The sequence below is a fragment of the Ixodes scapularis genome, unplaced genomic scaffold (genome assembly GCF_016920785.2).
Source record: "Ixodes scapularis isolate PalLabHiFi unplaced genomic scaffold, ASM1692078v2 PGA_scaffold1__304_contigs__length_218370807, whole genome shotgun sequence".
Taxonomy (NCBI): Eukaryota; Metazoa; Arthropoda; class Arachnida; order Ixodida; family Ixodidae; genus Ixodes; species Ixodes scapularis.
In genome coordinates, this window is record NW_024609846.1 from 46,934,247 (window position 1) to 46,949,014 (window position 14,768).

General features: G+C 51.0%; 1 protein-coding gene across 1 annotated transcript; it reads right to left on the reverse strand.

The window, feature by feature from the left end:
* Positions 1-1,791: 1,791 nt before the first annotated feature.
* Positions 1,792-2,609, reverse strand: LOC121046309. The gene is made up of 2 exons (XM_040500419.1): positions 2,323-2,609; positions 1,792-2,164 (listed from the first exon to the last, which is right to left on the reverse strand). Exons 1-2 carry the CDS (start codon positions 2,607-2,609, stop codon positions 1,792-1,794), a joined length of 660 nt encoding a protein of 219 aa, XP_040356353.1.
* Between the last annotated feature and the right edge of the window lie 12,159 nt (positions 2,610-14,768).

Consider the following 14,768-nt stretch of genomic DNA (forward strand, 5'->3'; position numbering starts at 1 on the left):
AAGCCATCACCCTTCATGACCACTCGACCTCGACTATCACAATCAGATCCGATAGCCAGGCGGCGCTGCTAGCATTTGAATGTCAAGGCCTGCCAGATCACACCCGCACTACCCTTCAGGACTACATGGCCACTCACCCTGAACTCTACGTTCGTCTCGAATGGGTTCCGGGCCATCAAGGCATTCCGGAGAATGAGCGTGCACACGCTCTGGCCCGCGCAAGCAATCCTCCGGGCCCTCCGAAGCCTTGGCCGGAACCATACAACCCCCGAGAAGCTCGCGCCTCTAATCACAAGGAACGAAGAGAACATCTCCGGCTGCTTCGGCACCAGCGGTGCACCCTCTCATCACCCTCCACCATCTTCAACAGAGCAGACGCCAGCCTCATTCGCCAAGCACAGACTAACTCCCTACCTTGCGATCAATACAATCACTACATACAGGGCCGCCCCGGACAGCCTTGGTGTCAGGTGTGCGGGGGATACCCATCAAACGAACACACATACTGGCTCTGTCCAAGAGCCACGAGCTCCCCCACTCGCCCAACTCCTCTGAACTTCCCTGCCCACCTCCCCTACTCCTGGGTAAATTGGGCCGCTCCTCCTCCTGACCTACAAAACGAGCTCTGGCCTCTCCTACTTCTTCATGTGCGGGAGATCCTAGACCCTCCGCAACGAAGAACCCTAACCCAAGTTGTAGAAGACGATTCCTCCTCCAGTGCGGACGATTAAGACGGCTCGGACCTGAGCTTTTGAATAAAGTTTTCCTCCTCCTCCTCCAAATGACGATATTTGAATGCGGTTCATAGATTGGACCCGAGTATTGCGTGGGCCCTCGATTTGGGCTTGTGATAATTACTAGCTCGAGAAGCATTCGGGTAGTGGCCCGTGACCAATCGCTGCGACGACGACAATAGCCGAGCCATAGCAATGTGTGGAACTCAGCGCGTGTCCTATGCTTTGCCAACCCCAGCGCGTGGCTATGATCAACATTGGCGGCATATAATCGGCTCCAGATCACATGGCCGCTTGTTCTGGCTGCGAGTTGAGGGGGTGAACGCTGCTTGTTTTTTTATGTTTTTCTGGAACTTCTGTTACGTGGTTTGAAAGACGAACGCGTGTTTCATATATGTCAGTAACGTCAGTGTTCCGTTCTGAGCGGTATTTGCGCGAAGTAGAAAACTTGTTGCACCGCCCATTTAATAATTTACATTCTTTTTAGAAGCTTCAGCAACATGAGGCCACCGATTTAACGGTGGCACACATGAGTCAACCGGCAGCAGACAGTCCGACGCCTCAAGGGAGCCCAAGGGGGCCGGACGCCTCAAGCAGTCTGAACCTGATTTTTGCGTCACCGGGCTACGCCGAGACCTCTGCTGCTGGTCCTTCCCAAGCAGCCGAGCCGGGAAGCTGCCCAAGAGAAAGCGTAGCGACTAGGACACACGCAAAAAGCCAAAAACGGAAGCAGGACTTGGAAGCAGTGGAAGACGAACTCAACGTTGTGAGAGGGGCCCTGGCAGCACACAAGCCTATGGATGCTACTGTCCACTTCCTGCTCTCCCTAGATCCATACTTAAAGGCGACACCCGAGTCTATGCAGACTCACCTTAAGATGGAACTTCTACATATTCTATCTCAGTATGCTCAAGGCCGATACCCTGATGCACTTCTTGTAAAGAGCGAGTAAAGACAAATGAGTCACACCTTTTGCTTGTTTATTCGTCTGGATGGTGTCTACCATGCAATGTATGCAAAAGTTTGCAAGTGCTCGCAGCACAAGGTGCGCTTCCGTTTAAGGACGTAGCCCAGCAGAGGTCCGCTGCCAAGGTACGGCCCCTTGCTTGCTCATAAAGTAGGAGCAGAAGAGGTCCCTCGCTTCACGTGCGGAACCGCTGTAATTGTGCCCCACCGGAGGCTCCAGGTCCGTCATAACTGTTTCGTCGTCTTTCAATGTCGATCGCCAGTTGCCGTTCGTGATGTTGCCATAGGCATCCTCTTTGTCAACGTAGCTAGGAGGAATGTAGACAAAGTCGTCCCGCAAGTAGTTGTGTAGTGCGCAAGTTGCCATGACGACGTAGTCTGCGTGTTCTGGTAGCAGGTTGATGGTTCTTCGGAATATCCGAAACCTTGATGCCAACACGCCAAAAGCGTTTTCGGCGCACCTCCTGCACAAGTGGAGACAGGTTCACGGAAATGATTCTTTACAATTATCCCGCAACAAAACAGACAAAAAACAACAACAATTAAACTATTTGCTACCCTGCTAGAAACTACCCGCCCACCCCCTCCAATTCACTACATGGTTATTGCGCTTTTAAGTCACCTTGCACGGCTGAGCCGATAGTTGAATATTCGTTTGTCATCGTCCTGGTGCTTTCCCGGGTATGGTCTCAAAAAGTCGGGGCGTAGGTGGAACGCTTCGTCCCCCAAGAACACATATGGTGCGATTACTGTCGAGTTTGGAAGCCGCTTTGGTGGTGGCAGGCCGAGGAGGCCATTTTCGAGACATTTACCGAACCGAGAGGCACTTAGGGTACCTCCATCACTCTGTCGTCCGTAGGCACCGACGTCTACAGCAACGAACTTCAAGTCACTGTCCACAATAGCCATTAGTACGATAGAGTATGTACCCTGTAATGACAACAAATCATAAATGCAGTGAGAAATACAGCTCATAAAAAGTACTGACGCAAACTGCACCTTATAGTTGTAGTATAAGCTACCAGAATTCGGTGGTGCCTGAATCTCGATGTGTTTGCCATTCACAGCACCGACACAGTGGGGGAAATTCCACTTGTTCTGGAAGCCCTCAGCAACTTCCTGCCATCTCTCAGTAGTTGGCACCTGTGATGACATTGTGTTATAGCAGCAGACATGTAATAGAGCCTTCTAAATATTTCAAACGCGACTGCATGGAAGTTCTGAAATCAGTTTCATAAACTACAATTTTCGATGGTATATAATATATGTAGGCACACACAGATACCTTTAAAATCCGTTTTATAACAACATAAGTAAACATTGGTTAATCCCTTCACCGTTTTAAGGTTTTCATGATCTGTATACTACATTACAATACTCAACTCCAGAACTTCATAATAAGTGCTCAACTTTGTGCAAGATGGCCTTCATTGATATAGCACCATTAATCTACGCGGGTTTCACATGAAGGAATTTCGTGGCCGAAATCGTTGCCGCTAGCGGCGTGGCGGCACGGATCGCGAGGTTTCACTTCACATGAGCGTTTCCTGCGGTTGCGATGGCCAATGTTGCTTGCAGCAAGCAGATGCTCACAGTAGGTTACAGCGGTTTCCAATAATTTTAATGCCTTAGTTTTAATTTTACCCTTTAATTTCACCTTAATAAAATAAAAAAGCGTTTAGAATATTAAATAAACCTTAATCCTATTTGTTTATGGTTCTTGTTTTCTTTCGAACTTCGTTGTCGCGGAGGATCAAACGTCGAATCATCCTCGGCAGCGTCACGGGCAGCGCCTTCCTCGGATGTAGACTTCAACTATGGTGCCTGGAGCGCGTCTTCGACTGGTGTGTTTAGCGTCCTATCCCGCCCACACATCAAAAGTGGTCCCGATGTGGCAACAAATGACGCGAGTGTCATGCTGTTGCCTGTCGCGATCCTGGCGGTTGGCCGTAGAAATGCTGGCGAAAAGCAGGAGCGAACGCGAGTGTCGCTGTCGTCACGGCGTCCGGTTAGGCGTCCCAACTTCCGGCTGCACTAGCTTCCGTGAACTGTCACAGTGGAAAGCGACCTGCAGCAGAACAGGCACCTGCTACATACACCATAACTGTTGGGACGCCACCAGGGTCGCGACCGGCGACAGCAGAACACTTTTATGACGTCATCAGGCGGAAATCGAGGGACCACTTTTTTGGCCGCGGTAAACACACCAGTCAAAGACGCAATCCAGGCACCATACTTCAACTGATATGACCGACCCGAACCTCGCGAACCGGTAGTAGTGCAGTCGTTTCATACCGGTCTTGTCGATCACTTTCAAGGCCTCAGCCACCTCTTCCCAGAGTTTCCCTTTGATCCCATTGTTCCTAAATTCTTTGAGCTGCGCGTCCTAAGGAACCCGACACTCGGACAGTTCACTGATAAGCAGATAATTGAACTGGGCGCAACATGTTTCGTCTTACTTGGTGCAACGATCTGTGTTGGAAAAAAACATGTCAATGTCGCTCAGTTCTTCTTCTTCTTTTGTTTTTCTCACTAGCGCACGTACAAGCCGCTAACAAGTAGCGTCTCTTGCGCTCGCTACAGTCGGTACTCAGGCGAGGAAAGCAAAAAAGAGTCGCGTAATTCATTGAGAAAACAAATTCCGAGGAAGGGGACAGCAATCCCTCTCCTCAATCATCTACTGAACAGTTCCGACGCGACTGCTGAAGCAAAGAAGCGCGACCCGCCGTAAAAGAGATATCGCAAACCAGTCGCTTGCGTACTTTCTCTGCTTGTCGTCTGCTTCAAGAACGTGAAAATGCCACCGTCCTGTGCGCCAGCTTTCCCGCAATGTTTCTCCTCCTGTCACGTGACTTAACGCCTCGCTGTGAGTGGCCAAGGCGAGAGCTGCCGCTCTGCCGCGGCGAAGAATTTCCAACCAGGTGGAACCGTGCCGCTCAGTCGCTGCGGCTGGCCAGAGCGCCGCGACGGCAGAAATCGCGCCGCTCTAGAGCCAAAATCGCTGCATGTGAAACCCGCTGACGAACTGTGACTGCTTGTATACCCAGGTATTGTCAGGCTAAAAGAAGCGGGACTCGGACGGCAGTGCGCGAGCTGAGCTCTCGGATCTGCATTGAACGGTCACCGTGGACGCACCATCTTAATCAGTATGCTTATTTCCCGATTTAAAACGTATTCAATACTACAATCCCCAGCAGTGTCAGTATTTCTCTAAAAGCACCTCACAAATTACTGGTAATAAAAGAGGCGCGCAAAATTTAATCTTAAGCAAAGCATTTTCTATCACAAATTTGACCAGCCAGCCTTTCAACATACCTTTAGACAAAGGGGTTGGAGAGCTGTCCAGAGAATCTTGCAGGTGGAGTGAATGACACCCGCCGCTGTCGAGATTCCGACCCTAAAGGCCAGAGCAATGTCATGTATCTGCATTCCAGACGATAAGTACCTTAAAGAAAGCGGGTGGAACAGTAAATCATATGTCTGTGCATAAATCAGAGCTAATTAGAAAAGCAGGAAAGTTCCCAGTACCTCAGTGTCATGGCAAGTCTAGCCCGCGATAATAGCGGCTCCCGCGTGAGGTCAGCTCTTGTGAGTGGTGTTTCGACCAGGGAATGGAGCTCTTCAAGTTTTTCAGGTCTCATCTTATAGGACTTCTGGATCGCAAGGTTGGACATTTGAGAAAAGGTACATGGAAGTGACGTAATGGAAAGGAGGAGCGTATCCTAGCAACACTCACGTGGCGGCTCTGCCCACTTTGACGCCGCTACGTCATCGCAAACTTGACGCCTGTCACCCGTTTAAGCGACGTCCGGAGCCAACCACCGACGAGCGGAAGTAGCTACGCATTCCCTGAGGCGTCCCTACGCGCGGGATACGGGGTAGGATTTACTACGACGCGGGGAGCAGTTCCTGCGTTTAGCGAAGGAACGGCAACCAATCCTGTGCGTCGCTGGCCGTCGCATCTGTTCTAGCACAGGTAAAAGTATTGAAAAACAATCAAAACCTTTTGGGCGCTGTTAAAACAAACCGCTTTTTCGTATCCTTTTGCAATACATTTAACAGTTAATTGGAGAGAAAGTTGGTCCAATATTATGCGGGATGTGCGCCACGCGCCTTCTTCAAACCAAAATGTCGGACGGGTCGGACCACGAGGAGCCGGGGGTGCCGGGGGCAGCGGAGGGGTCGGCGGGACCAACGAGGAGCGCGCGAGTGACGGCTGCTCAGAAGGAGGAGCAACTCTCCTTCATGTGTGAGCACCCGTCGCTCGCGCGCAACGCCACTGACCTCTCCGCCGCCCTTACGCGGGACGACAAGCGGCGTCTTTGGGAGCAGCTCGCTCTGCGCCTGAACGCGCTGGGGCCTCCAACCAAGAGCTACAAGCAATGGAAGGAGCATTGGTCCCGGCGCGTGATGAAGGCGCGGAAGCGAGCTGCACAGCTCAACGAGACCGCAAGGTAATCTTTGTAGTCTGCTGATAGTGCAATGAAATTTATTCAGTCGTTTTCGTTATCAACAGAAGGACCGGGGGCGGGAGCTCCACCGTGCGCCCACTAGCGCAGTCTCTGGCCAGGATCCTGACGCTAGTGGGCACAGATTCGGCACTCGGGGCCCCTGGGGTGCGGGTCCCCGGTGAACCGGGCGACCAGCAGGTACGTACTTCAACAATTACCATCATGTTAACAAAGAGTGCAGGGCAGCGGTCACCAATGCGCTGCACCGCGGAATATCAATGAGGGTGCATTTAAGAAACACGTTGACCTTTTGCAAATATTAGGAGCTCTAGCGGAAGACATTGCATCTGTCCATGTAGTGCGAAATCTAATGTTTGACACCCAAACAGGGACATGCGTCATTTTTGCCACCTTGCCCCTGGCTGTTGCAATAAATCCCTATGGTGTCTTGCTTGTAATTTTTAGGAAGATGATGTGCTAGCGCTAGACATATATCCCGGTACTCAATGGAAACGTTGTCAAAAAAAGAAAGTGAGAGTGCCTCTGAGGTGGCATTCTCTAGATGTTCTCCTCCGAATAGAATGCATGCTCGTCAAAATGTTTGGTCAACAAATGGGAAGCACATACAAGGCTGCGTGTTCTCACGAGTTATAAATTCCCCTTCCAGGAGAGGCCAAGCAGCAGCAGGCGCCAGATGGCAGCTGAGCCGGTGCCCTCCACCTCACGAGGTAAGCTCTCTTGCTAGGGCACCTGGGACCTATCATCAGTGGTGCAGGTATGAGCACCATCATCACCCATACTCGGTTTCTTGGCAGACACAACGACAAGCTGGGGGCCGTGGGTGCGGCCCACCGTGCCTCGCGCCGCGCCCCCCCCCCCCCCCCCCCCCCCCCCCGGCAGTCGAGGCAGGAGCGGCACGACGCGGCTGCCATCCAGGCCGTGGAGCAACAGGCCCTGCTGCTGCAGCAGAACGTGAACCAGGCTGCAGAGGAGAGGGAGTTCCGAGGCCGGGTACAGGCTCAAACTTAACCTTACACGCACTTACAACTAACAAGGTTAGGACCAAGGTGCCGCCACGAGGCCACAGAAAGCAGTGCATGTCCACAATGGTGCAGAATGACACAGTTGTGGCATGAGCAAGGTCTTGGCAGACTGTGGGTGTATGGAAATATGCTGCCCAATGTTAATGAAACTTCTTTGCCATTTCAGCTCCTGGAGGTCCTGGAGCGGATCTCCGCAAACCTTGACAGGGCGGCCTCGGGACAAGAAAACACCCACAGCACCCTGGTCCAAGTGCTCCTCCTGCTGGCCAGCAGGGCGCTGGAGCAGCCCGCAGCCCCGGCCCTCCCCGCAGCCCCGGCCCCTCCCGCAGCCCCGGCCCCCCCCCCGCAGCCCCGGCCCCCCCCCCCCCCCCCCCCCCCCACAGCCCCGGCTCACCCCGCTGCTCCGGCCGCTGCTCCGGCCGGTGCTCCGGCCGCAGCCCTGGCCGCAGCCCTGGCCGAAGCCCTGGCCGCAGCCCTGGCCACAATCACAACTCCCGCCCCCCTGAAAGTGAACATTAGATTTATTTATTTATTTTATTTAATCCACATGGCCAAGCCGGCCATTTAATTTTGCAGCCCGAGATTGGCGCAATAGTCAGATTACAGCAATTGCCAAGAGCTCGGTTAGTCCTTTTTCCTTGGCTATGACCCGTGAAGGAAGTAGAAAATATTGGCTGGGCAACAACGGATTTATGCCCAAGCAAGCCATGTCTTGTGTTTGACGAACAGCGGCAGCTATACTCGGCAACAGCTTAACAGTGAAGTGGAAGCTCCTCCCACCTCTTTGCACTTTAGCAGAGCGAACAGTAGAGAGGAATGGGTTGCAATAGCAGCTACATTCATTTTGTCTTACCTAAGCATTGAACTTGGTCTTTATGCTTTTTATATGTAGCATTGTCATATGTCTGACAATATGCAATCTAGAGACTATGTGCTTCATAGTGTCCTTAAAACATGTGATATATTTCTTCAGAATGACCCAGTGTTTATATGGTGCATCTCCAGTCAGAAATAAGTTTTGTATTTTTCGAGAACTTGCTATTGCAAAGCTCAAATAAGAATGTTTGGAGCAACATCTGTGATAATACTTTCAGAGTGGTCCAGTGTTTATATGGTGGTATGCTAGTCAGAGAATATATATATTGTTTTTCCTTTCGAGATTTAACTATTGTGCTCAAATAAGACCAGAGTGTTCAACAAGATATCTGTGATATATACTTCAGACTGCCCAATTGCTTACAAAGTTCCAGTCAATGCTCAGTTTTACTTCCATGATTGAAATATTACATTCCATGTTGTCACACTTTTATTCATGAAGTCACAGGGGGTGGTGGTGGTGGTATAACTTTATTTTTCAAAAGGTTAGGAGACTGACGAGTCCCGGTCGGGGCCCTTAGTCCAGTGCTCCGTTGGTTTTTCTTTAAGAAATAAAGCAATTTTCAAAACAAACTACCTGTGCACTGTCTTGAGATAACACAATCACCTAACTTTGATGAAGTGCAATAAAAGAGATAATGAAATGGAGCAGAAGGCAGGACGCTTTGAAGCATTTGTAATATGAAACAATGTCCACGACAACAATATCCCTGGTTCAATCAGCAACTAAGAAAGCAACCTCTGCTAAAGCAAGCATTTCTTTCTAGAGGTAATCTAAATTAATTCTCAGTTCTTTGCAGGGGCAATCCAGATGACCTGTTGGTCTGGCATCTAAACCTGCGAACCTTTTCTGTCACTGTCGACTGCGTCTCGTGCCTTCTGCTCATAAAAATAAAAAAAGGCTGTATCGATATCACCGCGATGCACTCGACACGTATCCGGAGGCAGCACGCTGGCTGTGCGACGAACTTCACAAGGTGTAGGAGCTGAAGAGAGTATGTAGCTTGCGGACGGCCATGACTGTGGAGCAGGAAGCGAAGTGTGCACTTTACGACTTCCACGGGGAGGGCTTCACTGAGGGCAAGGATGTGACGGGGTCCTTGGTGGTCAGGACCTCAGTCGTGGTGGCGAGAGGTTCCCTGTCGCTGGCGGCGTCCATGCTGGGCACCACCGCGGCGAGGGCGCTGAGGGGCTTCCCGACGGTGTCCCTGGTGGTCGGGACTACCGTCGTGGCGGCGGACTCCTTGCGTGTGGCGCTCCGCACGGGCACGTTTGCGGCGGGTTCCGAACCGGGCGACAAGGCGCTGCCTCAGAGCCTTCCCCCTGTCCGAGAGGCCGACCGGAAGGCCGACCAGAGGGCCGGCAGGAGCCAGCCTCTCGGGAGCCGACGCTGACCTCTCCGAGCTCGGCTCAGAACCGTCCGAGCTCGGCTCAGACTCCAATTCTGACTCTTCAGGGTCGGAGTCTCACTCCGGTTCTGGCTCGCTCGATGCAAGGCAGATGTTGTGGAGCACTGCACATGCCGAAATAAGGGCGGTGGCTGTTGAAGGGTGGTAATACAAAGCCCGGTGCCTTTGCAGACACCGGAATCTGTTTTTCAACAGCCCGATGCAGCGCTCCACAACAGACCTGATCGAGGAATGCGCCTTATTAAACCGGCCGCAAGCGGTGGAGGTCGCGTGGTTCCCGGGGGCAGGGGTGATGAGCCAAGGCTCCAAGTGGTAGCCGCTGTCATCTGCACATGTAGAGGATGGAACATATTACATTCTTTACTTTTTAAAATGAAAGGCAAGAAAACAGCTGTGTGCAACTATGTCAATTATAATGTAACTTAAGTGTGACTTAAAAGTGTGTTAATATTTCTGCACTACAGTATCAGTTTACATTATATTTAATTAGCACCAGCTTGCCTGCAAACTCCCTGTTATTTCATGTAACTATATGTTTTCCTGGTGGGTTGTATGGGATGTGTGCACGATTCCTTAGGGGTGCTGTGTTGTATGCAAGTGCATTATTAGGCCCTTGCATCCGACAGATAACAGCTCTGTTGCTTTTGGGAGTGTGGCCGTGACCTTAGGCACGGGCAGAGCAGAACACGCTGGCCTTGTCTTTGGCAAGCAAGGGGATAAGGCGCCAGTTCGACGAACCTCTTTCCGAATCCTCGGTGGAGTTGGAGATGGGGAAAAGAGAGGGGGTGGTTAGATTGGAAAAGAGTCAGGTCCTGTTGGGACACGGAGGGTCTAATAGGAGGAGCTATATAGGCAGACAGAAGAAGAAGGGTCAGGGAAAAGAATCCAGTGTGTGGGACAGAGACGACACGAGGACAGATTTGGCGAGCCCCAAGTGGCCAAGGAGGAATTGATCCCATTCCGTACAAACTGACTCAAAGCGACCAGGCGAGCCCCCAGGGATCGGCGAAAGAGCTCCAACTTCATGCAAAAACCAACTAGCAAGAGGGTACAGGGAGACAGTAACAGTGAGTGGGCCGAACTGGACAGCGACTCGCACTGCGGTTGCATGCCTTGCGCAGTCTATCACTGTCGTGAGATTGGTGTAGTGTGGCTTTCGTAGCCTGCAGAGTGTGAGAGTTATGTGGACATAAACAGAGGTTAATGGCCAAACTTTGGGTGTTGTCTCACTTCAAGGAGTTCCAGCAACTGTGTCTGTGTGCCTCACAACAAGCACAGTACGTGTGGTACTGTGGCTTTCAAGCAGTGGGAGCCACCATGTGCGTAAGGAACGAATTTAGTATGCTCACCATGCAGGAACCGGCCGTCGCGTGGCAGCTGCCCTTGCTCGAGTTGGTTTCGGAGCCAGGAAAATTGTCACACGAAGGAGTCGTGCACCGACCCGGGATACCGTGGGTCGATGCACATTATCCGGCAGTCGGCGTTACACACCTGAAAGTGAGAGAGATATTGACATGTAATTACCTGAATCCACAAGTCGTAGATTGTACTTATGGTTCACAAAGCAGTCGCAATTTCAGAACCTTTTAAGTTATTTTGTCTGACACATGCATGTCAACACACCTTCGTGGATGCAAGGTACCTTGAAACAAAAATAATGTTTTTTTTTGTTTTGTTTTTTACGGAAGCTTTAACAGACAAGTATTATTTTTGGGAGAAGAGCTTCACGGCTCACATGCTACGTAGAGCACACGCTCGCGCAGTCGTGAGACCCCACAGCCCGCAGTCATAAAATGGCATACTTAAACCGTATCGGCAATACGTTTTTTTTTTTTTTTTCTACAGATTTGGGGCGCGTTTTGACAACGTAACATGAGTGTACTTACCACCATCACGTTGAGGGCGTAGAAGTACTTGCGGCACCAGTACGCCGCCTTCGTGACGGTGGGGTCGTTCTTGGACGGGCCGACGATGGAGACCATGGTCCCGTCCACGCAACCGATGACGCCGGGTATCCTGCCGAGCAGCCTGAAGCCCTTCTCCGCGTCGAACCTCTCGCTCGGCGTCTCGGGGAAGTGGATCCAGCCACGCTGGACCCCGAGACGACGCACGATAGCGACGGACACGGCGCGGACCGCAACGCTGACCGTCTTTTGGTCCCGCGCTACGTGTTCGTCGCTCGCCACCATGCCTTGGAAGCTCCCCGTGCCGTAGAAGCGCAGTGCACACAACACTTGAAGCGCCACAGTCATGACCGTCCACGAGGTACGCACTCTCCTCACCTCCGGTTCCTCGCGAAGTTCGTCGCACAACCACCGCACCACGATCTTGGGCAGGCGGTATTGATTCCGAAAGATCTCCTCCGGGAGCTCGAATGCATCGCGGTGTTCCCGGTACAGCCTTTCGGGCGAAAAAAAAAGCTCCATTAAAGAAAAAGTCGAATTGACGAGACGGCGACGCCTCGTCGCCGAAAACATGCTGCCAATGGCACCTAGTTCCGAGCAAGCACCTTTTGAAACGTACTCGGTAAAAAACGGAACGTCATTTTGTTGTCACGTCCGGTAGCCGACTCCGCCCAGTTTTGCCGACTCCGCCCACATTTTTCTAGGGAAATTACGTCACTTTTGTTTCCAACCAATCAGACATGATGACGTCACTTCCGTGTACTAAAAAAAGATACATGTACAATGTCGAACCTAGCTATCCTGCCTTAAGATACAAAAGACCCCATGACTGATGTCCCTAACTGCATCGTACAAGCAACATGCACTCGTAGACTTCTCAGAACCTTAAACACAAAAAAGCGGAGGCAGTGGGACACCGATAGGCGGCTTATTTAATTAGAGAAAGGGTCATCTCTAGTGCTCGCGTTTGCCGATGCAATCGTCGTGACAGACCGGTCGTTCGTTGACCCACCGGTCTGGACATGGAACGTCAAGACAGGGGCCTCTTCTGAGTCGTCATCACTCCCCTGGTTGAACACCGCGGGGATCGTCGTCGTACTGTTTACGCTGAGGGAAGCTGTCGTGGTCTCTGGCTTCATTTCGAAGACGATCGCCCGCCGCCCCTCCTTCTTCAGTCTGCCCTTGGTCGCGGCAAGAAAGACGACAAGAACCGTGAGCACTATGGAAGCAAAGACGCTAATACGGAACAAAGCGCTGCTGGAGTCCTTGATGGGCTCGGTTTCGATCGAGTTGAATGGCACGACGCCAAGGACATCGGACGGTGGATCGGAGCTGGATTCAAGACCAACGTCCAAAGCAGAGAACCGTTCGGGCGAGTTAGAGGCGGTAGCTGGTGCTGGGAAGGGTGGCCGTCTTCTGGGGTCTCTAGACTCTTGGAGGTTTGGGACAATGAGAGCAGATGGATAAGACATTTTTCTTCTTTATCTAATCAAATTCGTTGCAAGCAGCTCGCGCTAAAGAACCCGTGGATCCTGGGGTGCTATGTTGCGCTTTTTGCACTCCCAGGAGACTTGGAAGAGGGAAGTGACGTCAACGACACAGCAAATGCAGATTGGATGTTGACAGAAGAAAACGAAATCAACACCCAATCTGCGTTTGCTGTGTCGTTGACGTCACTTCCCTCTCCCTAGTCTCCTGGGAGTGCAAAAAGCGCAACATAGCCCCCCTGGGTTCAATCCTTATCCACCCAATCCCTCCACGCTTCAATCTGGTTGAGCATCGTACTGCTGTACGGTCCTGTATCAATAGAGAGTTTTATAGATTGTTCCGATATGTGTGATATCCCCGATAACGATACCCGATAACAGTACGATGCATATGCGTAACCGCGGTGCCGCGGCAGTGTATCGGATATCGTTATCGGAGTCATCAGAATTATCTACTAAAGCTCTGTACTAATGTGTGTGTGTGTGTGTGGAGGGGGGGGGGAGTTTAAAGACCCCGGGTTTGCGGGCGCAAGGCAATGGAAAAATTTACAATAGGCCTGCGTTGCCCAGGGGGCGCTGCGAAGAGGGACTCGTTAAGACTATAGACGCTTTGCACACGCGCAAAATTACAGCCGCCTTTGCTGACCTTCTCTTGTTGCGTCTACTCTGCACAAGTTGCGTCTACTCTGCACAAGCACCAAAATGTCGGCGCCCACTACAATGTTGGGGAACAGAGGGTCAATACTCTAAGCACAGCTAATTTAGTTGCTCTAGTTCTTCCCAGAAGTGGCGCGCGGCATGTGTCTCGAGCATTTACACAAAAATGATTGGCGCCACCTTTCCCAGGATAGATGGGCTTTACTCCACACAACCTGGAAGCGGTTTTGCAAACTAGTCTTAAGACTAAGAGCAGGCCGATATAGGACATAGGAAGTGCAAAACTGCCACTTTATTTCTGTTTTTGTTTTCTAGCTTTTTTTAATCTCTCTCTTTCTCTCTCTCTCTCTTTCTCCCTATATATATATATATTATATATGTATATATGGTGTTTTTTTAGCTGCACCAAATTTTTAAAAAAAGAAGGGCTGCGTTAGGGCACTTTTAGTTATGCCATTAGCATACCCGACCTGGCGCTCACTAGGAACAAAGTATTTTTGGCAACTAGGCGGCTAATTAACGGAGATCTCTTAATTAACTTTTTAATTATTGTTTTTAGAGGGCCTATTGTAGTTACGAAATTGAAGCCCAACCTTAATATGCTCCAAACCCACAGCGAAATAAAGGCGCAAAAAATTTCTGCGCGCGTTTCTGGCTAAATTATTTCATTCCCGCGTGCTCTTTCAAACCGAAACTGACCAGAACAAGTGCGTCAATGGTGTCGATATGTTCGCACTCGCCTGGCATCACAGCAGTGACGTCACCTGTGATGCAGGCACTGCCGTCAGCGCTATTGCAATACGATGCTCTCTCCTTAGTGTTTTGCTTACGGCGGCAGGTGTAAATCACGCTGTCCCAGCGGGCATCGTGACGCTACCCTTTCTTTTCGTTGATATGCTAGAAGCTGCTCTAAAGATTTCTGCCAATGGTGCTACAAAGCGACGAACGCTGCGTCACTTGCTCATCTGTTGTAAAAGACACAGGTTTGCACCCATATGTTTGGAAGGACGAAGGCTACAAATAACACAGGCGCTATGCGATTCATAGTGCTGTGCTTTTCTTTCTGTGACTGTGGCAGGAAACACATCTGAATGGCGCCGCTCATTGCGACAAGGCTTTCGGTTGAAGAAAAAACAGACATGGTGACCGCATATTTAACTATGCAAAAGAATACTCGTCATGCTGCGCAACTTTATGCCGCTCACCACCCCAGTAGCTTCGTTCCTGCCCACACTTCCTTC

Excerpts from the sequence above, each read along its gene's own strand:
- LOC121046309 (XM_040500419.1), bottom strand. The coding sequence starts at position 2,609 with ATGGCTATTGTGGACAGTGACTTGAAGTTCGTTGCTGTAGACGTCGGT. Across the intron at positions 2,165-2,322 it reads TATCGGCTCAGCCGTGCAAG|GAGGTGCGCCGAAAACGCTT; the intron begins GTGACTTAAAAG and ends CCACTTGTGCAG.